Source organism: Gracilinanus agilis, chromosome 4 (genome assembly GCF_016433145.1).
Source record: "Gracilinanus agilis isolate LMUSP501 chromosome 4, AgileGrace, whole genome shotgun sequence".
NCBI classification, from domain to species: domain Eukaryota; kingdom Metazoa; phylum Chordata; class Mammalia; order Didelphimorphia; family Didelphidae; genus Gracilinanus; species Gracilinanus agilis.
In genome coordinates this window covers 192,751,186-192,775,834 of record NC_058133.1, presented here as the reverse complement: position 1 = coordinate 192,775,834, position 24,649 = coordinate 192,751,186, and the positions used below count along the sequence as shown (strand labels likewise).

Genomic DNA, 24,649 nt, shown 5'->3' with positions numbered 1-24,649 from the left:
TACCAGGAGGGATATCTCATTCCTGGCTGAGGATTGGGAGAGACTTCCAATAGCTGGCCACTAGGGCTCATTAGCTATTTCTCACTGATTGAAAAGAATGACATTTATAGGGTCTTTGTGTTTAAGGCTCCCAAGTGTTAAGAAATGGAGAAAGTAAAAGAAGTGAGCAAGTCCCAAGCACCTTTCCAAAAGAGCTTTGTCACTTTAAGCAAAACTTTCTAAGTCCCAGTTTTCCATTCTGTAATATGGGGAAGATTATCACAGAATCTAGAGATAAAAGAGACCTCAGCAACCATCTATTCCAGCCCATATTAGGAAGAAACCCACACCATAGTATAATATAATATGCTGAGAAGATAACATGAGAGACTGGTCAGGGAACAGAATTAATAGCTTGCATATCTTTAGTGGTATATGGTTTATAAAACACTTTATCAGTAATAACCCCATGAGGTGGATTTGTGAGTGTTTCTTATCCCCATTTTACAGATAAAGAAACTAAGTCCCAGAGAAATTATATGACTTGCCCCATGGTTATACAACATGATTCAACAATGATTAAGAGTCTGCCAGGGGCAGCTAGGTGGCACAGTGGATAGAGTCCAGACCTAGGGTCGGATCTGGGTTCAAATCTGGATTCAGACACTTCCTATCTGTATAACCTGATCAAGCCATTTAACCCTGATTGCTAGCCCTTTCCCTTCTATCTTAGAGCTGTTATACTAGGACAGAAGGTAAAGGTTAAAAAAAAAAAAAAAAGCCTACCAGGTATAAGATAGACTTAGCATGGTGTAGTAGATAAAAAGCTAGGCTCAGTCAGGAAGTCCTGGATTCAATTTCTGCCTCTGACACATTGGCTTGTTCTGTGGCCCCGATCTAGTCATGTAACCTCTCAGTACCCCCAAACAATTCTCTTTATAAAGAGTCTCTCAGATTACAAATCAACAGCGCAGGGGCCAGTCTTCATGAGGAATGTTAGATAAGAGTTACCATTGATCTAGTATCTTAAGAGTTACAGACCTCTTGGCATATATTATCCCTACAACTACTTTGTGAGGCTGAAAGAGTGTAAATGACTTGTCCAGGGTGACAAAAGTATCTGAGGCAAGATTTTAAATGAGGTCTTCCTGACTCTAAGCCCATCAGCCCCTGGGCCACCCAGCTTTGAATTTCTTCATCAGCAGATTCCTGGACCAATCACAGGTCTGGTCTGAAAAAGTGGGTAAAACCAGCCCAGTTCTCAAGGGCTTCTATTCTACTAGTTCTATTCTACTAGTTATGGAGGGGGAGGCAAAGATAAAGTATATTTACAAATAAATGCAAAATAATTTTTAAACCCTTACTTTCCACGTTAGAATCAATACTATGTATTGGTTCCAAGGCAGAAAAGTGGTAAGGGTCAGGCAATGAGGATTAAGTGTTTGAGGACAGATTTGAACCGAGGACCTCCCATCTCTAGACCTGGCTCTTAATCCACTGAGCTACCCAGCTGCCCCCAATATAAAGTAATTTTAAAGGGGAGTGATGACTTGAGGTTGTGTGGGGGTAGTTCAAAACAGGAAAGGCATTGGGAAGAAGTTGGCACCTGAGCTGGGTTTTGAAAGAAGGCAGGCGATGCAAAAGGCAGAGGCCAAGAGGGAAGCCATTCTGGGCATCTGCCCCCAGCTAGCAAGTGTTTGCTTCAAGACTCAAACTTGGGTTCTCCTGACCATAAATTCTTCTCTGGAGGTGAAAGTGCAGGACAGATGAGAGGGATTGTTGTTCTCTCTCTACAGTGGTCCTGGATGATTCAAAGCGGGTGGCAAAGCGAAAGCTGATTGAGGAGAATCGGGAACGGCGGCGCAAGGAAGAGATGATCCGCTCGCTGCAGCAGCGGCCAGAGCCCAGTCCTGAGGAATGGGACCTTATCCATCTGGTAACAGAGGCCCACCGAAGTACCAATGCCCAAGGCAGCCATTGGAAGCAGAAACGGAAATTCTTGGTAAGTGGGGAGGTAGTGAGTGGGAGGGGAGGAGAACCAGGGACGGAAAAGGACAGGCAGAGGATAGATGGGTAGCCTAGAAGAGGAGAGACACTAGCATTCTCCATAAAGCCCTTCCCAGTTAATTCTGTTCCATCACACGAGGAATAGGCGAATAGGGAGTTGGAAGGGTAAGGATTGTGATCAGGCTGAAAAACTTCCTGAGGACAGAGGTGGAGTCTCCCTTTGGGCTTAGGCCAAGAGTTTCCTGGCTCTAAGGGCTGAGTTGTCCCCATCAGAGAGGGAATTATCCCTGAGAACAGAGATGGCAGGTTTTTCTCTCACTGATGGGGAGGACCACAGCCTGTCTTCCTTCTGTATCCTCCCTACCACAAGACTTTGTATACTATCAGCAACAGGACAGGGTGGGGATGGGCTCAATGGAGTCCCAAGTGAATAGGCAACTGGGGAAAGAGGCAAAGGGAAGACTGATACACAGTATCAGGACAGGAAGCTGGCATTGGGCTGCCAGATTTCTCTGCTCCACCTTTGGTACTCCCTGGAAGAAGGGGGAAGGTGGGTACCTGAGTGCCAGCCTCCTCCTTCCTGAGCTGCCTTGGAGCTCCCCCTGGTGGGCAGTGCCCTATAGTGAGGGGTTAAATGGGGTCCCTGGCCCTACCTGACCCCCGACCCTCCCTCTAGCCAGAGGACATTGGCCAGTCACCCATGGCCTCAATGCCAGATGGGGACAAGGTGGACCTGGAGGCCTTCAGTGAGTTTACCAAGATCATCACCCCGGCCATCACCCGTGTGGTGGACTTTGCCAAAAAACTGCCCATGTTCTCCGAGGTGGGTATCAGGAGGGAGATGGGTATGGGATGTGGGGAGGCAGTTTGGGGCCGCAGGGAAACTTGGGACTCTTCTCAAAATCACCCCATCTGAGCATGTTTGTCTGAGAAGCTCCAAAGCCATTCCATTTCATCCATTCATCTTCTGTCACTGAGAACATTGGGTTTTCAAAAGAGAATTCCTACTGGCTTCTTCCCTCCCCTTCTCACACTCCTACATTGTGCTGCTGCTGACTGATACCTGAAGAAGGAGACAGTGCTAGTTACCCTGATACCCCTCTCTGCCCCCACCCCAGCCTGTCCTAGTGTTGCCTACCATGTGAATGCTGGAAGTTTCTTCTATAGTCTAACCAAATAATAATTGATGATTATATATAACTTTTAGTTTACAAAGTGTTTTACATATATTACCTCATTTAATCCTGATAACACAATGGAATAGGTATGGCAGGTATTATAAGTTCCACTTTACAGATAAGAAAACTAAGACTTGGGGAGATTAAGCTAGTAAATATTGGAACACAAGAACAAAATCTAAGTCTCTCCTGATGGTCCAAGGCCAGCATTATTTCCATTACCGTGGTGAGTTTTAACCTTTTTTGTGGGTCAGGGATTCTCTTTGGCAGTCTGATGAAGTCTAGGGACCTCTTCTCAGTCTATTCTTATCTGTATAATATAAAGTGGATGGGATTACAAGGGAATTAGATTCTATCAAAACACTATTGAGAATATTATTGAAATTCTATTGAAAAATCAAAATGAAAAAAAAAATATTCTTAGATCCTTACAAGAACTTCCACATTACTATCATACTAACTTTCAGCCACCTGTTATTATAGCGACTAATTCAGCGTCAGGAGCACCCTCAGGCTCTAACCCTGGTGGGGTTGTGGGAGGGAGGTGGAGGTAGGGGAGATCTAAGGACCAGAGACTAAGGGATATATTGACCTTCCTGCCTCTCCTGGACCCCATTTCCTTCAGCTGCCTTGTGAAGACCAGATCATCTTGCTGAAGGGCTGCTGCATGGAGATCATGTCTCTTCGGGCCGCTGTAAGATATGATCCCGAGAGTGAGACCTTGACGCTGAGTGGGGAGATGGCAGTCAAACGGGAGCAGCTGAAGAATGGCGGCCTGGGGGTGGTCTCTGATGCCATCTTTGATCTGGGCAAGTCACTCTCTGCCTTCAACCTGGATGACACGGAAGTGGCTCTGCTCCAGGCTGTGCTGCTCATGTCTTCAGGTACGAGTTGTAAGAGGGAAGAAACTCTTGGGGAAGATGCTTTGGGCTTGCTGATTTCCTTCTTTCTGGTCCTCTTGATGTGTCTCTTTCAATCTCCCCCTGTTCTCGCTGTCCCTCCCCTTTATGTCTCTTCAAGCCCTGAGTCCCTCAATATCTTCCCCTTATTTTTCTAGCTCTCCCCTAAGTGTTCTTCAGCCTCTCCCTCTTTTCCTTATTTTTTTCTTTCTCCTGAGTATTTCCCCTACCTTTCTCTGCCTCTCAGCCTCTCTCTTGGTTCTCTTTCTTAGTTTTTGCCCTGTCCCTCTGTCTTTCTACTTTTCCTTAGTTTTTCTCCCTTAGTCTCTCCCGAAATTCTCTGTTTTTCAGACTTTCTCAGGCCTCTTAGTCCCTCAGTCTCCAATTGGTCTCCCAATCTCTCAACCCTACCCCCAATTCTCTGTCCCTCTGTTTCTTTCCCAGCCTTCAGTCCCTTAGCTTCATCCCCATTCTGTCTGGTAGAGTCCTTCCTCTGACCTCCTACTATTCTTTCCTTAGTCCCTCCCCTCAGGGGACCCTTGGGATCTTTCAGCCTTTCCCCAGTTCTCCAGGCAAGCAGTCATTTCTTGTTTCCTTTCTCCCCATTGCAGACCGCTCGGGCCTGCTGTGTGTGGACAAGATCGAGAAGTGCCAGGAGGCTTACCTGCTGGCTTTCGAACACTACATCAACCATCGCAAACACAACATTCCCCACTTCTGGCCCAAACTGCTGATGAAGGTGACTGACCTCCGGATGATAGGGGCCTGCCATGCCAGCCGCTTCTTACACATGAAAGTCGAGTGCCCCACAGAACTTTTTCCCCCGCTCTTCCTTGAGGTCTTCGAGGATCAGGAAGTCTAAGCCCCCAGTGCTGGGGTATGGGGAGAGCTGGGGCATGTGGAGCTGCAGAGGGTGCAGCAGAAGGGGCAGGGCTAAGGGATACCACCCCACATCCCTCTTCTGTCTTTCCTTCTATATATTTTTGCCTCCCACACACAGCCTAGCCAAGATCCCTCCTCAGAGACCTCCTTCCTGCCCTGGGATCAGGCAAAACAAACAAACAAAAACCAACTCAAGAAAATGAAAAAGGACAATGCCAGTGGGAAGGGGAGTCCTCTGGCAACTTTTAGGAGCCCCACCCCCAGGGCAGGGGGAAGATGGGGAGAAGAGATGGGACAAGGAGCCATCTGAACTGTAGGGGAAGGATGGGGGGTTGTAGGGGGAACTGCCCTCAACCCCTCCCCCCGCCAAAAAAGCCTACCCCTCTCCTTATTCCTTAACCCAGATCCTGGGCTAGGGCCCCTCTTTTCATGCTCAGATACCTGGGTTGCACAGAGAAGCCTCAGCATTGGCTCCTCCCTGGGAGGTTAAAAGTTATAGTCACTCTAACTGCACTTTGGAAGCGAGAGGGTAAAAGAAAGAAAAGTGGAGAAAAAAATAGAGAAAGAGAGAAAAAGACAAAAAAAAAAGAGACAGAGAGATGATGATATTAAATTATTAACTGAGGCCGGCTGGGGAGAGGACCTGGGGTGGGGGAGATAGGAAAAGACTTGCCCATCCCAATGCACTTTGACAGCTGCCCCCCCCCCAAAAAAAGAGAAGCCCACCATCACTACCACCTCCTGAGTGGGGCTGCCAATCAGAGTTAAGCCACAGGGTCCTGGCCACCTCCATTTCCCTCCCCTCCCCACTTGCCTTGCTCCCTTGGCGCACACACCTTTGCACCCTCTGCTCGCCACTTGTGCCCGCTAATTCTGAGCTCCATCTACCTCTCACACTGGATGCCAGCCAGTATCCCCTATATGGCTCCCTGTTAAAATGCCCACCAACCCAGGGACTTCCCTCCCCTAAATGGTGCCCACCCTCCTTCCTGCCCCAGGCAGGTACCTTGGCATCCACACCAGGAAAGACTATGGTCCCAGCTCTCCACTGTCCTCCCCATATCCTGCAGAGTCAGCCACAATCAAGAGGCTGCATTGGGGAGTATTTTTGAGTCTAGGCATCTCCCCAACTCTCTGCTCCTAGGCTACTCTTCTCTCCTTCCTTTGAGATTCCAGCCCCCTCCCCAAACAATGCACTAATCCCATCCTTTCTTTTACCCTTGTCTCCTCCATTCCTGGCAGCACCCTGATGTCTCAGAAGGCACCACCCGCTGGTGGTAGAGTGGAGGGGCTAGGGAAATGGCACTTAGTTTTTGTTTTATGGAGGAATGGGGGGTTTTGAAGGGGTGCTCATTTTTGTCTCTGAAATTCTTCGGCTTTGTCTGCCACCCTCCTCCCCCAACCCTGCTCCTTTAATTCAGGAACTCCACCTGGAGCTACACCCCCACTCTCACCCCAGGAAGATGAAAACCAGAGGAGGGGGCTATTTTTCTGGCCAGGCTTCACTGCTTTGTTTGTTTGATTTGAGTATGCTACCCACCCCACCCCCTACACCCAACCAAGGACTGTAGGAGTTAATCCCCTGGAAAGAGAATGAGTAGGCATGAGGAATATGGGGCCATATATATGGGCAGGGATGGAAATACTTGCCTCAAGAAGCCATGGGTGATGGGATGAGTGTTGGGGGTGAGGGGGTTGTGGATTTCCTCCTCTTTGCACTTCTTGGGCAAAAATGTCTTAAGCAGTAGAGGATTTGCCACCTCTCCCCTTGGCCTAACCCCCTGCACTGATAGCCCACACCCCCCCTCCTCAACCTCCACCACCGTGGTCCTGAGCTGTATCCAGGGGAGTATGGCCTTCTCCCCACCCACCCACCTACCCACCCAAGGAAATCTCCTGGCCTGAGACTTAAGATTTGCCGTCCTCACTACCAGCCCCTTACAGTTCCCGACACACATACCCCTTCCTTGTCCACATAGCCCAGATCTAAGGGGTACGGGACAGGAGAGACTAGGTTGTGTGTCTGTCTGTATGTGTGTGTACGTGCGCGCACGACTGTGTCTGTCCTTTACATTTGCTGCCTAGCACACTTTCTGTCTCTCTTTGTCTCTTTATCCTGGGGGTCTAATTCTGACTCCAGGTCACTAGGATGAGTCTTCTTCCTCAGTTGCCACCCCTACCCCACAACAGGGCCATCAATGTACTTGCTCTGGCTACCGTCTACTCTTTTCCAGCCATGGACAGAGCAGGGAAGGCTTAGGGGCTAAGTGGGACTGGCCCCTTTATAGGCATTTGGGAATTACTTTCCAGCACACCACCCACCCCCAAACCACACCAGATGAGCTATGTATGACCTGCCTCCATATTACCCTGCGCTGTCTTGGTATTGAGGGGCAGGGAATGGACAGCAGCCTGGGGTAAGGGTCTGTCCAAGTATGTGTATGGATGATGCATGTTCTGTGTGTGTGTTTAGATGAATGTTCCCAGCTCACGTGTATTCTTTGGGGGATATGTCTGAAGGGGGCTATGGAGACAGGTAGTCTTAGAGCACCTGCTCTAGATTCATAAATTCCCCCATCCCTACTGTGGGAAGTAGAGGATGGGGGGTCCCAATCTTGGAGATCATTGGTGCTAATAAAGGAGGGAGGGGTGGACAGACATGACATGAGGGTGCTTGGCAAACCCCCTCCAGTATTGGGCCAGGGCACTTCAGGGGTAGAGGTGGGGCCTCGTGTTGCAGTATTGGCTGTGGGAGGGGTGCCCATGATAGGATGAGGGGGCTCTGGATAGGATGAGGGGGGCCCTAGAGCCATGACCACTACACTGCCCCCCTTCCCACTCCCTACCCCCACCCTGCCTCCTTCCCCATCTCAGTATTCCCCCACCCATCATTCTTAACACACATACCTCATCCAGCTCCCCACCTTGCTCTGTCCCAGGTGGGGGGAGTAGGGAGAGAGGAGTCCCCTGTCCCTCCCCTCATCCCCTGGTGGCCGGCCTACAGGGTAGAGAGGGGGTGGGGGGCAAAGACACCGTCCACAAAGGGGACTAGGGGAACCCCTAACCCGTAACTCCTGGGGGGGTACTGCCTGGGGGCGCTACTGAATGTATGAGAAGCTGGTGCTGTGGGGTGGGGGTGGGGGGATATGGCTGGTTGGGGGGTAGCTCCTTCCCCCTAGGGAGGGAAAATGGCTGGTAGGAAGAATGGGGGGAGGCCTATCCTGACCCCCACCCCATATTGACAATCAGTATGTCTGTTATGTGCGATTTTTCACCCCGTTGTGTTTTGGGTCAGGATTTTAAAGAAAGATATTTTTATGGTAATTGTCGCTCGTCTATTTTACTATATATTTATGTAATAAATATATGATGAAAATAACTCCCCTGAGGACCCTTCTGTGCCTGCATGGGTTATACTCCTCCTTCCACCCCAAATCTGCCGGTAGCATCGGCCCTGGACCCTGCAGGTCTCCTCTTCCCCCCACCCCCCACACAGCACAGAAGCCAGATCAGATAGATGTCAGCTACTGATTTGAGATAGAACAGGACACATCGGGTGATGGGGGATTCAACAGGAAGGAATAGAGCAGTTCCATAAGGAGGGAACTAATTTACAAGGCTGGGGTGGAGGAGCCCAGAGGCTCATGGGGGGATATTTTATAACAATATAAATAAGATTCTGGGGAAGGGACGGTGTTTGTCTTTTTGTCTCTTAAAGGAGAGAGAAGTGCAGAGTTCAGTTCTGTACAAGGACAGGGCCCGATGAAGACAGAAATCGGTGGGGGCTGTAGTCACTGGGCATCTACTCGGAAGGACAGCAGCTTCTCGGAATGCATGTTGTTGAGGGTGCGCAGGTCAGGCAGCTTAAGCAGCAGCTTGGTGAAGCGGGAGGTCTCTGAGGGCCGATTCTTCAGGACCAGCGCCCGGAGCGCCCGGAGCAGCGTCTCCTGCAGTTGTTCTACAGAAGCCGAGTTCTCCATACCCGATCGATCTGTTGAGCGAAGGGAAAATGGCAAGGAGTGACTGAGGGCCATCAGGCTGGAAAGGTCTCCGGACATAGGGGCTTCGTTGTTCACCAGAAATCTGGGAGGGAGCCATGTGGCATAATGGATAGGATGCCAGGCCTGGAGTCTAGACAGCCTGGGTTCTAATCTGGTCTTACATACTTTCTAGCTATGTGACCCCTGGGCAAGTCACTTAACCCTGTTCGCCTAGCCCTTACCATTCCATCTTATAGTGGATAATAAGACAGAAAGGAAGGATTAAAAAAGAAGAACTCCAGGGCAGAGAGGACAGGTCACTACCAGACACACAACAGGGTGAGGGAAAGGAGACTCAAGTCTTCAGAAGATAGCAACAGAGGACACAGAAGCTGTTTCCTGACATCTCTTTGCATATGGGATAGGTGAGGGTGTAGAATACCAGCTTGCAAATGCAGGAGGGAACTAACCAGGGACTGAGCAACCAAGAGCCTGCAACGTGGCTGGCCCGGCATCCCCTCCCCTTCCCCTGTGGCTAGGGCCATGGCCTACCTGCAGAGACAAGCACCACTGCAGTAAACAGTCCCAGCTCCTCTTCTGTGAGAGCCAAGGAGTTAAGCTTTTCACTGAAGTCGAACATGGCATTGAGCAGGTCACCCATGCCCATGGCGCCCAGTTCCTGCAGACTGTATGTTGTGCGGCTCAGGAACATAACTGTTTGCTCTTTCACATTGAACAGTGAAGCGAAACGTACCATCAGCACCTAGAGACAGGTGTGTAAGTCAGTCCAAGCAGTTGGGAGGACAGAAGCCACCCATCTCCTAAACTGCCAAATCCCACCAGTTAGAAGACAGGATGCCAAGCTCTGTATTTGGATGATTTCCAGGAAGTATTTGGATTATACCCAAGGAAGAACTTCCTATAACTAGTCTCTCTGAAAATGGCATCTCCTTCCCTAAGGTAGGAGCATGAAAGAGGAAACATGATGCTGTGGTTGTGTAAACAAGACAACCTCTCCTAATCTTGGTCTGAGGGGGGTGGGGGCCTGGGATAAGGGGAGATGGAGAAGAGAGAGAGGAGTCAGAATGTTCAGATTCCAAAGGGCCTAGAATGGGGATTAGTGTCCAACTCTGGAAGGAGACATCCCCATGCTCCTACCAGGCAGTATTCCAGGTCAGGAGAACTTACCTCAAAGGTACCAGCCTTGAGCAGAGTGACCTGGTCATGCTGAGAGAGGTCACAGAAGCCTGGGATATGCTTAGCAAACTCCACAACTTCACGCACAGCAGGCGTGAAGCTCATCGAGAAGTCCTCCCAGATCTCCTGAACGCTTCGCCCACTACGCCCATGGGGGTACATGTTCATGGGGCATGCCTTGAGGAAGAAAGGACAGGAGATATCAGCCAAATGGCTCCATTGGAATTCCAAGGCATAAACCTCTGCAGGATGGGGGTGTCCTATGTGAATTCTGCCATAGGCCAGACTCCTAAAAGATGGAATATTCACCTTAAATAGTAAATAGGGATGAGGGTGAAGACAGAGATTAAGTACCAGACTTGGGGGAGTGTCTGGGCAAAGCCTTGATGAGATCGTAGAACAGGATACTCTCCATGGTTAAGTGGGCCACATCCTCATGTTTCCAGATCTCTAGGCAGAACCCTGAGAGACTCATGCTACCCTTTTAGAAAAAGGGACTGTCCCTAATGACAGAGGCTTTCCAAAAGTTGGAAAAAGTAATACTTTATACTTAAAAGTCCTCTGCCACCCCATTTCAAGTCCAATTCCAGAACATAATCTCAACTCCAATCTCTACCTATTTTAGCTCCCAAAACACTCACCAAAAGAATGTTCTTAGAGCGGTCCTGCCAGGGGCAACCAGATGAGTTTTCAGCCTCTGGGGTTTGATACATGTGGGTAGGGCAGAGGCGATGCCCATTGCTATTATGCTGGTGGCATCCATGATGGGAAGGAGCGGTCGGCCAGGTTGGTGGGTATGAGTTTGGAGCTGGATGAAGTCCATTTCGGGCTTCATTGTGGCGCTGGGTGGCAGCCGAGTTGTTGTCATCAGGAGGTGCTGAAGGACAACAATGGTTTTCCCAGCGGGGTACTGTAGATGCTGGGGGGCCACTGGGTGTCTGGTTGGCATTCAGGCCATTGGGTGCAGTGCCCAGCTTATCATGAGCATAGGTGAAGATCTCTCTGTGGGCTCGGGCCACCTGGGAGATGACATCCTCCACTTTGGCCTCGGGGCTTGGAGATCGGGGTGGTGTCAGCTGCTGGGGGAACTGGGAGAAGCCCACAAGAGGTGAGGGAGCTGGAACTGGGGGTGGTGAGGAGCCCAACGGGCCAGGTGCAGGGATCCTGGCAGGTGAGGCCTCAGGTGGGCACTGAGTGCTCAGTTGGTTATTAGCCAGATTCATGGCACTTTGCATCTCAGCAAGCATCCTCTGCTTCTCTCTCTTTGGGATCCGTCCAAAACGCACGGCTGGTGGGTAGGGAAGGGAGAGATGTCAGGAAACTTCTTGCTCCTCCACCTCCCTTCCTCATGATCAAATCTGATCTGCTCCCATTCTGGAGGGAGGGGGGGGGGGAATGAACAAGGGGTTCCTGATACTAAATCCTGGAAAGGGGAAAGGGGACCAGAGGAGCCAACTCCAAGCAGAACACACTAAGCAAACTATTTTGCAGACAAAACAGTCCAGTCTGGCTCAGAAGTAGCTAAAGGATGACTTGGGGCCCTGATCAGAGCTCTCAAGGACACTTGGAATAGCAGGAAATGCACACTGGATCTGGGAGTCAGGAGACTGGGTTCTAATCCCATCTCTGTCATTAACCTCCTGGAAACTTAGGGAAGTCACTTGACCCCTCTAGATCTCAGTGGCTTCCTCTATAAAATAAAGGAAGTGACCATGACCAACACCTCAGTACCTTTCCACTCTGACAATTATGGAACTCTCTGATGGAAATGGGATGCAAATTATTTTGTCAATCAATTTCAGTTTTAGAGGTAAGACAGAAGAAGAGAGTATTTTAAAAATCAATAGCTCAGGGGGCAGCTGTGTAGCTCAGTGGATTGAGAGTCAGGCCTAGAGATGGGAAGTCCTAGGTTCAAATCTGGCCTCAGAGACTTCCCAGCTGTGTGACCCTGGGCAAGTCACTTAACCCCCATTGCCCACCTTACCACTCTTCCACCTAGGAGCCAATACACAGAAGTTAAGGATTTAAAATATAAAAAAAAAATTAATAGCTCAGGGGGCAGCTGGGTAGCTCAGTGAATTGAGAGCCAGGCCTAGAGATAGGAGGTCCTAGGTTCAAATCTGGCCTTAGACACTTCCCAGCTGTGTGACTCTGGGCAAGTCACTTGACCCCCATTTCCTACTTTACCAGTCTTCTGCCTTGGAGTCAATACACAGTATTGACTCTAAGACAGAAGGTATGGGTTTAAAAAAAAATCAATAGTTCAGACTCTGAGGGCATAAGGAATTCAGAGCTGGGATCTAGGGCAAGTGGAGGGAGGGGAGAGGGCTATCAGGCCCTCACCATCTCGGGACATGCCAACAGACAGGCATTTCTTGAATCGGCACTGCTGACATCGGTTACGGTTGATACGGATGATGGAGCAACTCTCATTCTTTAGGCACTTTTTGTACTGGATGTTCTGCTGGATACTTCTTCGGAAAAAGCCCTAGTAGGGGAAGGGAAGAGAGACATCAGCCTGGAGGACTAAAAAGAGCTATAAGCCCTTCTACCACCCTAGTGTCCCTGGACTCTGGAAGCCCTGGAGACCTCCCTTCCTCAAATCTCTGAGAGACCCCCCCCAACCCTCTGTACCCCATTCACCTTGCAGCCTTCACAGGCATGGACTCCATAGTGGAAGCCAGAGGCAACATCCCCACACACCTTACAAAGGAGCACCATGCCATTGAGCTCTGGAGGAAAGAACAAAGGGTAAGCCAGCTTCCTTGGGGAGTGATTCACTGACAACCCCCACCCCATGGACAATCCCAGGATTAGGTGTAGCTACAGGAGGCACAGCTCAACAAAGTCTTCTAAGCTTAGATTTTTGGGGGAGGGTGAGAAGAAAAGGAGCAGTCCTATTAAATTTTTAAATGAAATAAAAATTATGCAAATAAGAGGCAAAAATCAATATCTACTCCTTTACCACTAACACTCCCAACCCACACCAGGACTTACTGGTGATGCTGCTGGTACTCTTGCTAGGGGACACTCGGCTGCTGTCCTCCATGGCTACTTGAAGTCCTCCAGGGGAGCCTCCATTATAGAAGGAGGCAGAAGATGAAGAGGAAGAAGAGGAGGAAGAAGATGAAGATGACGATGAAGGGGAGCCATCTTCCCTCAAGCCAGGAGGGCCACCCCCAAAGGGCCGGCCTGGATCCTGAGTGAGGGAGCCAGTGGGGGAGGGTGGAAAATAGGCAGGAAAGGCGTGGGTCAGGGACTGGAAGCTGCCATTGGAGCTCTCACTGCAGAGAGAAACAGGGCTGGTTCGGCTGGGAGATGAGCCATTGGAACCAATGTAGGTGATGACTCCACCTGAAAAAGAAGAAAAGAGACAAGGTTAGTCATTATCTGAGACTGCCTTGTCAGTCCAACCCTTCAGAATTATCCAGCTGCCCTCCCGAAAGCCCCTGAAACTGAGGTGGACAGAAGCTTCCCCTAAGGTGCTCTGACACCCTTCCTAAAGAGATGATTTTTGCCAATTCTCTTACTCCAAAGAGCATTTACCCCCAAATGACCAATACAAAGTTCTTGCTCCTCTGACAGTAGGTGAGCCTCTCTCACCCAACGAGCATTATCAGGAGTAAGGAGACTAGTCGAAGGCCTTGTATTTTGGTCCACATGCTTGCCTGGAGAGTCTCCTCCCCTAAATAACATGAGTTGCTGTGGCTGACCTAGTTGTGCATAGATGAACCAGAGAGGATGAAAGGGAGGTGGAGCCAGGTCACAAGATCCATTTCCTTCAGAAAAGATCTGACCTTAGCACTGAGACCACCCACCCTCAAAGGTGAAGATCCAGCCTAAGGCTGACCCCCAGTGGAGAAATATGGGGTATGTTAAATTAGGTAATGAAATTTACTCCCTTGCCCATTTCAAATTTTCAAGATCATGTCTTCTCCTAAGGAAACAGGTTATAGGAAATGCATCTGTTAAAGGGCTTTGTAGATTATAATTGAACCTCCAGATTATACAGGGGAAAAAGAAGCCCAGTATGGAAATGACTCACCCAAGGTCATATTCCTAGGACTTCATCGGGAGATCAAGGAATCCAGCCCAGATCTTAGAACTCTTTAATGACAACATCCATCCCTTTTATATTCATTGTTCCATTCATTCCAAGGGCAAGCCCCTTGTTGGGAAGGAAAGTCCTTCTCAACCTTCCAGCATGGAGCCTTGAAGAGAACAAGCTGGAGTGCGCTTTAGCTTTACTCTGAGTTTCCCAGATGGGCATAATGGTTGAAGTGGTGACAGCTGGTTTGGAATATGAACAGTTGGGCTCTATGCTAGCAAACAGAGCTTCCCAGATTCTCTCCAACAAGGAACTAGAGCTTTGTCCCTTTGGCCCAGCTTGGGGAAGCTATCCTCTAGAAGGCACCAGAACCACCACACCCCTAAGGTGCTGTCAGACCCTGGGCACCAGTCGGGGAAAGGGGCAAACTGCTTGCCACACCCGTTGGAACCCTTGACCTGCCTTCAGGACAGATGGGGTGGCCTGGGGAGGTGAAGGCAGAGGGCACGTGTGAGCAGGCATACCACCCATGGTGCTTAAACAGGCACATGTTGCCTGCTCTCTCTCACACACACACACACAGACACACTGGGATGGGCGGGGAAAACCTCAAAATAGCTCAAGGCTGGTCCGGGTAAACCCAACTCCCCATAAACCAATTGCGCAATAATCCAGCTCCTGAAGTTTCAAAGTTTGGAAGCAGGCAGAGAGAAAACGAGCCCTAGTCTGGTAATAAATCAGCCTGACCCAAACTCCCCCAAAGAGGTGCGTGCTCTCAGTCTGAGTTGTGCCTTCTAGAATCCAGTCAGGGGCAGGAAGCCTCAGCTCTGACAACTGGGCCCCACGCTTGTTTTGAGGTTCCCATTTCCTTTCGGGAGCTGGGAGACTAGTTGTTTCTTCTTGTAATTGAAAGATTTGTAAAGGGAGTTAGGGGAGGGGGGCGGGATATGGTCGAGGAAAAGGAGTGGAGCCTAGCAAAGGGCCTTGGACTTTGCAGAGGTAACAGAAGTTTGTTTAATTTGTTATAAACCGGCCATTGAGCACAATTAGCAACCAGGCAAGTCTGAAATACCGAGAGACAAAGGCCAGGACAAAAGGATTAGGGGGAGGACTGCAAAAGATTGGGATGCAGGGAGAATGCGGCAACCCACAGGAGGAGGCACAGAGGATAGATAGGTATGGAGCTCCTTGGCTTTAGAAACTGGAGGCAGTGCAAGGTCACGGCTGGCCCTGGCCAACTCAGCCACCCGTGGGGGAGGTGGAGGGAAGGAGGCAGGCGAGGGCTGTGAGTCAGCCCAGCTTCACCCAGATCCCAACGCACCGGGCTGGGCGGTGCTGGGCCCTCAGCCGGCCACACGTCCCCACTCCACGTGTGCCGTTCGCACGTGGCTCCCCAACGAGGAACCCCGGAACTGGAGACCCCGCCCCACGCGCTTCCCGTCAGGCCAGGAGGGGCCCCACCTCGACCTCCACTAGCTAGGGAGTCAGGGGCGGAGCTGAGGGGTAGCCTGCAGAGCTGGATGGGGAGGGCGGAGGGAGGGCGGGGGAGGGGGGACCCACGTTGCCCCAGCGACGGGGAGGCGGAGCTCATTATGTAACGGGGCCGGGAGGCGACGGCCAATGGGGAAGCAGCCGCGGCGACGGCTGAATGAAAACAAACGCAGCACGTGGGCCCAGCCCAGCGGCCATGTGAGCCGAGGGGGCTGCCCGGGCTCCCCAGCAGACCCTGGCCCAGGCCGGACCCCCACTCGTGCCCTGGACCAGCTCCCGCCCCCCTTAGCTCACACGCCAGGAGGAGAGTACACTGAGCAGATGTCGGGACCCCAGACCCTCTGCGGGCATCCCTAGCAGCCTACTCCTTTGAAGGATGGGTCCTGCTCTGCAGCTTTGCTCCCCAGCCCCTTGCTCCAGTGAGAACCTGACCCTTCCTCTTGGGTTTCTGGGAAGCCCCGAGAGGAAAGAGACGCAGGGCGAGGCTACTAACAGCTGACCAAGCCTCTGTCCCAAGGTGCCAGGGCAGACTGCAACAGTGGGGGTCGGGGGAGGGGAAAGCGGATAAGAGGGAAGAACCCAGAAAAGCTGCTTTAAGATTCCCCAGCCCTGTGTCCTTACCCTCAATGCCTCATCCCCTTTCCCAAGCCAGCCTCCTCTGCCACGGGAGCCCCCAGTGGAAATTTCGCTCCAAGAAAGATTCCCCTCTTCCCGACCCTCAGGCCCCGTAAAAACCATTTCCACCCCCTCCCCCTGCTTCCAGTAAAGTGGCAATCTCAAGAGGTGCTGGTGGTGCAGAGGTGGTAGCCGGGGGGCCGCTGTACCTGTGTTATTGTTGGAGTCCAGAGTGGTCGTCATGTCTTCACAAACTCACAGCTCTCATTCAAACGGGACCGTGGCTCAAACTGGAGTTTTGGACTGCGGCCCTCAACCACTGCGCACTGGCTGAAGGCGGGGAATCCCCCAGCCTAGCACACTCCGGGTCGGGGTCTCCAGCACCTGGCGACAGTCTTTGGATGACTAGATGGTAGCAGCCCTCCTGAAAAGGACGAAGCTGGGGCAGCAGAGATCTGCTTTGCATGGGAGGAGCAGCAGGAGAAGAGAGGGTGCAATCAGTCTGCAGTAGCTCTGGCTGGAAAATGGAAGAGGGGAGGGTCTCTGCAATGCACTGTAGGGGCTACTGCCCAGTAGCTTTGCAGCAGTGCAGCGTAGCAGTCCAGGTGGTAGCCAATGTCAGTGATCCCGGATGGAGAGAGGTTGGAGTCGGGAGGTGGATAGGTGATGGGGAGAGACGAGTGCCCTGATGCGCTCGCTCAGCTGCAATATTTCACTCTGCCAATCTCAGCCGCCTTTTGCCCGAGCCGCTTTCCCTGGGACAGAGAGCTCTGCGCAGGCGCTAGAAGCCCAGGGCTCCCGAGCCCGCACGCGGCACTGGAGCAGGTACCATGTGATCCCAGGGAGCGCCTCGTGCCCCAGTGACACACTTTTCCAGCAGCAGGCACGTTGAACTCAGTGCGCGTGCGTCGCCGGAGGATTGCTGGGATTTGTAGTCTCTATAGGAGGCTAGCTTCTTTACGCTGTTTTAAATTTCCTTCAGCCTTAGAAAACCTCTAGCGAGGGCTTAGGCGGAGTTGGAAGTGGAATGGGATGGGGTGGAGAGTAGGGGGTGGCGGGTTTGGGAAGTGTGTGTGGCAGAAGCATGTGAATTCCAGAGGAGTGACTGGCAATCCTGGCTGCTCCCTGGGAGATCAAACAGCCTTTTCTGCAACCTTGCAAACGTGAGGGGTTCACGTGATTGCAGAACTGACCTCGGGCTGAGGTTGCCAACGACACGGGGAAGGACAACCACTGCCAGGATGTGGGAAGCTACCCCAGAGCCTGGAGGCTAAGCCTTCTAATGCCCCTGAGCCCTGTCCTGAGGCTAGAAGGAACTGGGACATTTCTTTTGCCAATTCCTTCCTTGCACCCTCCACCACCACCCTACCCGTTGTGGGGACACCTCCGGGGTGAGGAATTAAATGTCCTTTGTCCCTGGAGCACAAGGAGTGAACGATTGGCTAGAGGGGGAACCTGAGGTGCTCTAGGAAAGCCCTGTTCTTTTGGCTGACAACACCACCTATTTGAGGTGACCTCGGCATGAGTCATTTCCCTTCCTCTGGGAAGAAATTTAGGGGAAGGGAACAGCCTAGTGAAAGTGCTTTGAGATCTTCAAGTAATGAGACTGGGCAAACCCAAATTCTTTGGAGTGGTGGGAGGAAGGTGGATCCCAACTGCCCCACCTGCACACCTCCCTGAAATTCTAGGGGATGAGCCAGCTATTGTGAGAGTGAAACTAGAGGAGCCTGAGCTGGGGGCAGGGGTTTCTCTTAGAAAAATGAGTACATTATTAAAATAAAATAAAGACATTAAAAAGAATTCTAGTTAGAAAGAAAAAGAGAGAGAGAAAGAAAAAGAAGAAAAAGAGAAAGAAAAGAAAGCTTAAAAAAAGAAAAATATGAGTATGGTTGTTGAGGGTGGGGGGTAGCAAAGGGAATACTAGTTCACTGATCAGCCAAATAGGCCCAAGGGTGGAGAGAGTATGCTGGAGTTGGATTGGAAACTTAGATTTAAATCTTGGCTCTGAGATTTACTAACTCTTAAGCCATAGTCCAGTTCCAACTTTTCTGAGACTTAGTTTCCACATTTACAAAATGTCTATAGTAATACCTGTAGTAGTAGCTATCTCACAGGATTGATAAAGCTCCAGTAAGATAATATATGTGAAGTGCTTAAAAATAGAAATATAAATGTCTGCTATTATTATTAGCCCTTTTCATGCCCAGCTGCCTATTCCTTAGTCTCACAGTGCTTCTAGGAAGGCTTGCTTCATTTAGCTCTGTCTCCTACTTAGGACCTCCACTTCCTCAGATTTTGTCCCTAGGGACAGTGTCTGCTGGGGACTGGAGAAACAGTAATAATCACCATCCGCAGGGAGAGGCCTTTGGAAGGGATGTGGGAAATTTCAATGAAGTGGATAAGAAAATACTAACAAGGGAGAGAAGACTAAAAGGAGAAAAAAACAGCTGGAGCGCTGGATATTTCTGGCTTATTGTAGAAATTAAACTGCCCTGAATGGGGTGGGCCTTACTCCTTCCCCATCACCACTTCTGGATCCCCAGAAAGTTTAAGAGGACTTTGGAGAAAAAGAAGGGTACATATCTCCCTTCTACTCCAGTAAATATTCTAGCCCTTTGCCCCAGAGCCAGTGAGGTTGCAGCTGGGGCTGGGAGGGACCAAAACATACAAGCAAAGAGACTTTTCAGGAAAACTTGGTTCATAATTCAGGCTCCTCCTGCTCCTTACCCTGCCCCTCCTCTTCCCTACCACAAGAGAGAAGGAAGAAAAAAGGCTAGTTGCCATACCCTGTTCTGCCTACTTTATATCACCTCCAAGGTAGAGCTAGCTAGTGGTTGCTTGCTTGTACAGTACTGCCTTCTGGCTAGACCAGCACCCAGAATGGAAACAGCAACATGAGAACCATTCCCCCTCCCCCTCAACTCAGATGATCAGGAGATTCCAGTCCTTCCCTTCCCAGACTATACTACTACTACTAGGTCAGGGTTTTTTTGTTTTTTGTTTTTTATTGCTAAACTCTTCTCCCTCTTCCCATTATTTTTTTTCTCTCTGACTTATTCATCTGCCATTTTTTAATATAGGGGACAATTCCTTGAGCTTTTTGAGTTAGGAGTCGGCGGGGGGGGGGGAGGGGGAAGGGGGGATTCGACAGGATGTTGCATTGACACAAAAGATCTGGTTTTCCATTAGCAGAATTCCCATTACTGGCAAGAAATCAAATTGTTTGTGAACACTACCACCATCTTATGTTAGGGTGTTGACTGCTTTCCTTAGGGCTCTTTTATTCCTGTTGCAGAAAAAACTTTGGGAGCCTCCTTCCCAAACAAAATGGGAGGGAGAGATACAGGGGAAAAGTGAAGAAAGTGAAGTTCAGTTTTAGAGCTGCCAGTAACAACCCTGGGCTCCCCCTCTGCACATTTTGTTCCTTAGACAGCTGGGGTGGGGGTTGGGGGAGATTAAAGGACATCGACATCGCTGTTTCACTAAAAGCTACAGGGCCAGAAACCCAGGAAGAAGATGAAGTAAACTACACACATACCACCACACATTCCCACTCCACCCCACCCCAAAAAAGGGGGAAGGAGGGGGCAAAAGCTGGGTTTTCTGGTCATTTGGTGATCTGGACATGTCTCTTCTCTTCCTTTCTTCCCCCCAGCCTTTCACTGACCTTGAGGCATCTCTGTGACTTTGATATATGAGCAGGTGCATCTCATTACTGCCCACCCCCCACCTCTAGATCAACATGAGAGTCCTAGCCCTCCCCGAACTTTTCTTCCACTGCCAAATCCAGCCCAGGAAAGGCCTGGATTCCTAATCAAATGTTAAACCAAGATTAGTACAAAATCACTAAACACTCAGAGGCAAGATGGGCACTGCCTGCTTTTCCTGACACTTTGTGGATGGTACTTTCCCCACTGCACCCATCTCTAAGGCCTAGGGTTCAAGGATAATAGGGTTGGTCCCATTGTGTAAGTTTATATTTGTACCAAGTAGGAGTTGTTTTCAAAGTATGTCATTCCCTATCTCCTCTTGATTTCCTTGGTAAATTATTAGAAAAGATAGGAAGGAAGAAAGATAAGGATTAGGGGTTGGGGCTTTGAGTTGAAAAGTCTTGGAGCTTAGAACTCAGGTTAGGGTATTGGAGTGGGAGACCCTAGAGGCTCAGCAGTCTTCCTTCCAATGAATTGTTCTTGGTATTTGGGGGCAACGCCCAGTGGGTGGCCTAGATCTTGGGCAGACTGACTGACTACGGGTGGGTCCCAGTTGAAAACCAGGTCAGGTTACAGTCTGGCTCTCCCAACCCTCTTCCCCTCACCAGGTGAACCACTGCCCTTGTGTAAAAACCTGCCAAGCTGTGTGGTGCAACTTGGAGGGGAAGGAGAAAGAGGTAAAGAGGGCAGGGTGGTAGGAGTGGAGGAGCAGAAGAAGAAGTCTGTCCAAGGGAGTCTTTCTTCTTCTTGTGTCCCCACATATTCGTCCCTCTGTTTCCTCTGGAAGGAGCCTGACCTCGTTACACTAAACCAGCTATGCTATCCTTCCCTCAATCTCAGAGAGCCAGGGTGTCCTCCTGATCTGCCCAGGAAGAGTATCAGGCACACACTCCAGCAGGGACAAAGTCTGACCCATATGGCCTGGGCAAGAGGTGGGGGAGGGGAATAGTTAGCTGACTTGACATTTGTCCAGGGTTGGGTCAGAAAAATATTTATTTCCTTTTTCCCTCTAGGTCTCCCAGCACCTTTGACTCACCACCCCTCACCCTGTCCCCTTTTGTTCCCCACAAAGAAAGCATTCTTTCAAAGGAAATAAGGTCATTATCTAAGGGATATATGGCAAGGTTATATGGTGTCAACTCAGTTTCCCCCTTGGTGATGGCTTGCTTGGTCAGCTATAGAGGCTTCTCCACTCCTATCCCTTCCTTGCCCATAGCTGGTTGGACACAGGCAAGGAAGGAAACAAGCATTTATTAAATGCCCAACATGTGCCCAGCAGTGTCCTATAAGATTTACAGATATCTCATTCAGGGGAAGCTGAGGTGGCCCAGTGGGATAGAGCACCAGGCCTGGAGTCTGAAGAACCTGGATTCAAATGTGACCTCAGATTCTTCCTAGCAGTATGACTGGACAAATCACTTAACTCCAATTGTCTATCTCTTACTGCTCTTTTGCTTTAGAATCAATACTTAGATTCAAAGAGTTTAAAAAAATATATCCTATTCAATCCTCCCAACAACCCTGAGAGACAGGTGCTATTATTATCTCCATTTTACAGTTGAGGAAATGGAGGCAGAGAAAGGTTAAATGACTTGGACATAGGCCTCCAAAGGATCCCCTTGAGTACTTTCTGTAATCATTCTGGCCTCAAAAGTAGTATCTTCAACCCACATTTTCTCTTCACATAAACTTGTCCCATCCTTCTTGATCCATTCCCTTAAGGCAGTGATTTTCAAACTTTTTGGTCTTAGAAATCCCTTATACTATGAAAAAATATTGAGAATCTCCCGAAGAGCTTTGTTTATGTGGATTAGAACTATCAATATTTAATATATCCAAAATTAAAATGATTTATTTTATGTTCATAATTTATAATCTTATGAAAATAAATGAGATGAAAATTGAACTCTTAGATGCCCTGAAGGTGTCTTGGGGACAACCAGGGTCCCTAGACCACATTATGAGAATCCTACTGCCCCTAGACAAAGGAGACAAAAGGTGGAGGGATTTCTGGGTAAACTGATAGATGGATGACTTTTGGGTTCCAGAACTTCAGAGAATTGGATTCATTGTCTGGCATTGTCATATTTTTGCCAGACAGAATTTAGTAACAGAGAAGCCCTTAGAAATCATTTATTCTAATCTCTCTTTTTTTTTTAACTTTTTTTAAAATTAAAAAACATTTATTTTCTCTCCCTCCTACCTTCCTTCTACTTACTGGGAAAAAGAAAAACAAAACACCTGTTTCACATTTTCATAGTGCCTTGGAAAACTAATTCTCAAATTGTCTATGTCCAAAAATGTGAATCTCCTGTACCCTGAGTCCAGATCATCTGTTTAGGAAATGGACAGCATATTTCATCATTGGTCCTTTGAAATCAGGTGAACACACATTCTGTTTTATTCTATTTTATTTTCTTTTTATAATATTTTATTTTTTCCAATTACATATTAAAACCATTTTAACATTCATTTTCTAAAGTTTTTAGTTCAAAATTCTTTCCCTCCCTCTAACACACACACACATTTGGTTTTTCTCTCTTAGTAACAACTCTAAGACAGAAGGATGAGGGCTAGGCAATAGGGATGCCTTGTGACTTGCCCAATCACACAGCTAGGAAGGGTCTTAATCCAAATTTGAACCCAAGACTGCTTATCTCCAGGACTGGCTTTCTAATCCCTGAACCACCCAGCTGTTCCTCCAGCACTCTTAAAGAAGAGGAAAGAGAACTTGAAGGTTAAACAGTTTATCTCAGGTCACACTGTTAGTAGAAGGCAGACCTGGAATTTTCATCCAGGTCCCTTCACTCTGCTCATTCTACCTTCTCCTCCTGCTCACCTCCCTGTCCAAAATGCAATGATACAATAGGCACTTTCTAAGGGCTGCAGTATTAATGGTCTGGCCAGAAGGGTGGTTTCTTAGGGTTGCTTTGTTAAAAGGAGGGAGGCTGCCTCAGCTTTAGCTGATTCAGCACTGGAAGGGACATTAAGTTGGATCATTCCGTTGAATTCCTGCTTTTTTTTATTATTATTATTTAATAGATGAAGACAACTGGGACCTCAAAAAGTGAAATGACTTACTCGGGTTTGCAAATAACAAAGCCAGGATTCAAACTGAGGTCCTCTGACCACAAATCCAAAGCTCTTCCACTGGATCACAAATACTGCAATATAGTATTTATCGGCTAAGAGCATGTCTTCTTTGCCAATTGAAGAAGAGGTATGGAAACCTACAGGAAAGGAAGACAGGGATAAAAATGAGGCAAAGGGGACACTTGTCTTTCAGGGCATAGGCTTTGATCTGCATGGAAATTTCCTCTCATATGAGGATTCCCTGGAGGGTTAAAATGAACCATTTGTTGGAAGGATGGCTACTAAGGTATTTCCCAAGGGCTTCCAAGCCCTATCTAACATTCAATTCTGGGAGGCAATATGGCCTAAGAGGACAGAAACCTCGAGTCAAGAGAATCTGGATTCCAATTCTGCCTCCAACACCTACCAGCTACATGAAGCTGAGAGAATAGGCACTTATTAAACATCTATTTTATACCAGTTACTGTACCAAGTGCTTTACAAATAGCTTATCTGATCCTCACAACAATCTGGAGAGGTAGGAGGTGCTATCATTATCCTTACTTCCCAGTTGAAAAAACTAAGGCAGAGAGAGGTTAAGTGATTTGTTGGGTCACATAGCTAATGAATATAGCCATGGCTATATTCGAACTCAGTTCCAGGCCTTTATCCACTGGGCCACCCAGCTGCCTCAATCTCAGCAAGTAAATCACCTAATCTCCCTGTACCTCATGTTCCCCTTTTGTAAAATGGGGATTATAAAAGCATCTACCTCACAGAGTTATTGTGAGAAGCAAATGAAAGATTCTTTGCAAATTCTTTGCAAACTTTTGTTGTATGGGCTTTTATTCTATTTAACAACTATTAAGTATATCCTTCATAGAGATACTATCCCAGGCATCTGTTAATACAAAGAAAAATGAATGAGAATCTCTTTCCTGCAAAGAGTTTACATTCAAATGAAGAGATACTGCTTGTTGGCAGATAAGTAAGCACAAGATAATTTGAGGAGACAGAATACTAACAAACAAAAGAATTTGGAGGGGATGGGAAGGCAGGATAGAGTAATACTTCCTAGTGATGGTCCTAGAGCTCTCCATAGTGAACTTTCTTTTGACAGCCCATTTAGTTGGAAAGAAGCCTCAGTAAGGAAATGTGGGAAACTCCTGAACCCTACAGCCATTGGAGCCACTTTCTACATGTAAACGTCATCCTTCCCCTAGATCGTCCATGTTGCTATCTACCATCACTCTGTCTCCAAAGCTCCTTGGAGAAGCCCACAGTTCCTAACAGTCCCCTTGAGGGAGGAAAGAAGCCATCCCCTATTGATTGGTCTCTTTGGCAGGCAGCAGGGGCTTTCAGAAACTCAGTCTGGGGCTATGAGGGAAAGGGGAAGGAATGTGGGAAGAAGGAGAAGAAATGCAAAGATGTCGTAAAGCACCCTCTCTCTCCCCCTCCCCTCATTCTCTACTGCCTCCCAAGCCTTCAGCTTGCAAGAAAGAGAAAAGCAAGAACAGCTCATCCTCCAGCCACCAGACAGCCCAGGTCTGCAGCTGTTAGAAATGATGGAGAAGCAGCAGTGGAGGGGGTG

At 48.9% G+C, this 24,649-nt stretch overlaps 2 protein-coding genes across 6 annotated transcripts in view; one reads left to right on the top strand and one right to left on the bottom strand.

The window, feature by feature from the left end:
- The window catches only part of THRA (thyroid hormone receptor alpha), a 32,117-nt gene extending 24,075 nt beyond the window's left edge, over positions 1–8,042 (top strand). For all 5 annotated transcript variants that reach the window (XM_044674460.1, XM_044674458.1, XM_044674456.1 and 2 more), the window contains 4 exons: positions 1,776–1,981; positions 2,663–2,809; positions 3,790–4,048; positions 4,675–8,042. In XM_044674460.1, coding sequence (XP_044530395.1) covers positions 1,776–1,981; positions 2,663–2,809; positions 3,790–4,048; positions 4,675–4,925 — 863 coding nt within the window. In that variant the 3' untranslated portion in view covers positions 4,926–8,042. The remainder of the gene's footprint in view (positions 1–1,775; positions 1,982–2,662; positions 2,810–3,789; positions 4,049–4,674) is intronic.
- A 417-nt stretch (positions 8,043–8,459) lies between these two features.
- NR1D1 (nuclear receptor subfamily 1 group D member 1) lies at positions 8,460–17,036 on the bottom strand. The gene is made up of 8 exons (XM_044674455.1): positions 16,486–17,036; positions 13,120–13,476; positions 12,766–12,854; positions 12,466–12,610; positions 10,764–11,410; positions 10,114–10,299; positions 9,478–9,688; positions 8,460–8,936 (listed from the first exon to the last, which is right to left on the bottom strand). The coding sequence occupies exons 1-8, from the start codon at positions 16,517–16,519 to the stop codon at positions 8,737–8,739; spliced, it is 1,869 nt and encodes a 622-aa protein (XP_044530390.1). The 5' UTR covers positions 16,520–17,036; the 3' UTR covers positions 8,460–8,736.
- Positions 17,037–24,649: the final 7,613 nt, after the last annotated feature.

What these genes read in the sequence shown, in the direction of transcription:
- NR1D1 (XM_044674455.1), bottom strand. Translation starts at nt 16,519, where the DNA reads ATGACGACCACTCTGGACTCCAACAATAACACAG. An exon ending in GGACTCCAACAATAACACAG is followed by an intron (nt 13,477 to 16,485) that starts GTACAGCGGCCC and finishes CTTCTTTTTCAG; the next exon opens with GTGGAGTCATCACCTACATT. An exon ending in TCAAGGCTGGTACCTTTGAG is followed by an intron (nt 9,689 to 10,113) that starts GTAAGTTCTCCT and finishes ACCTGTCTCTAG; the next exon opens with GTGCTGATGGTACGTTTCGC.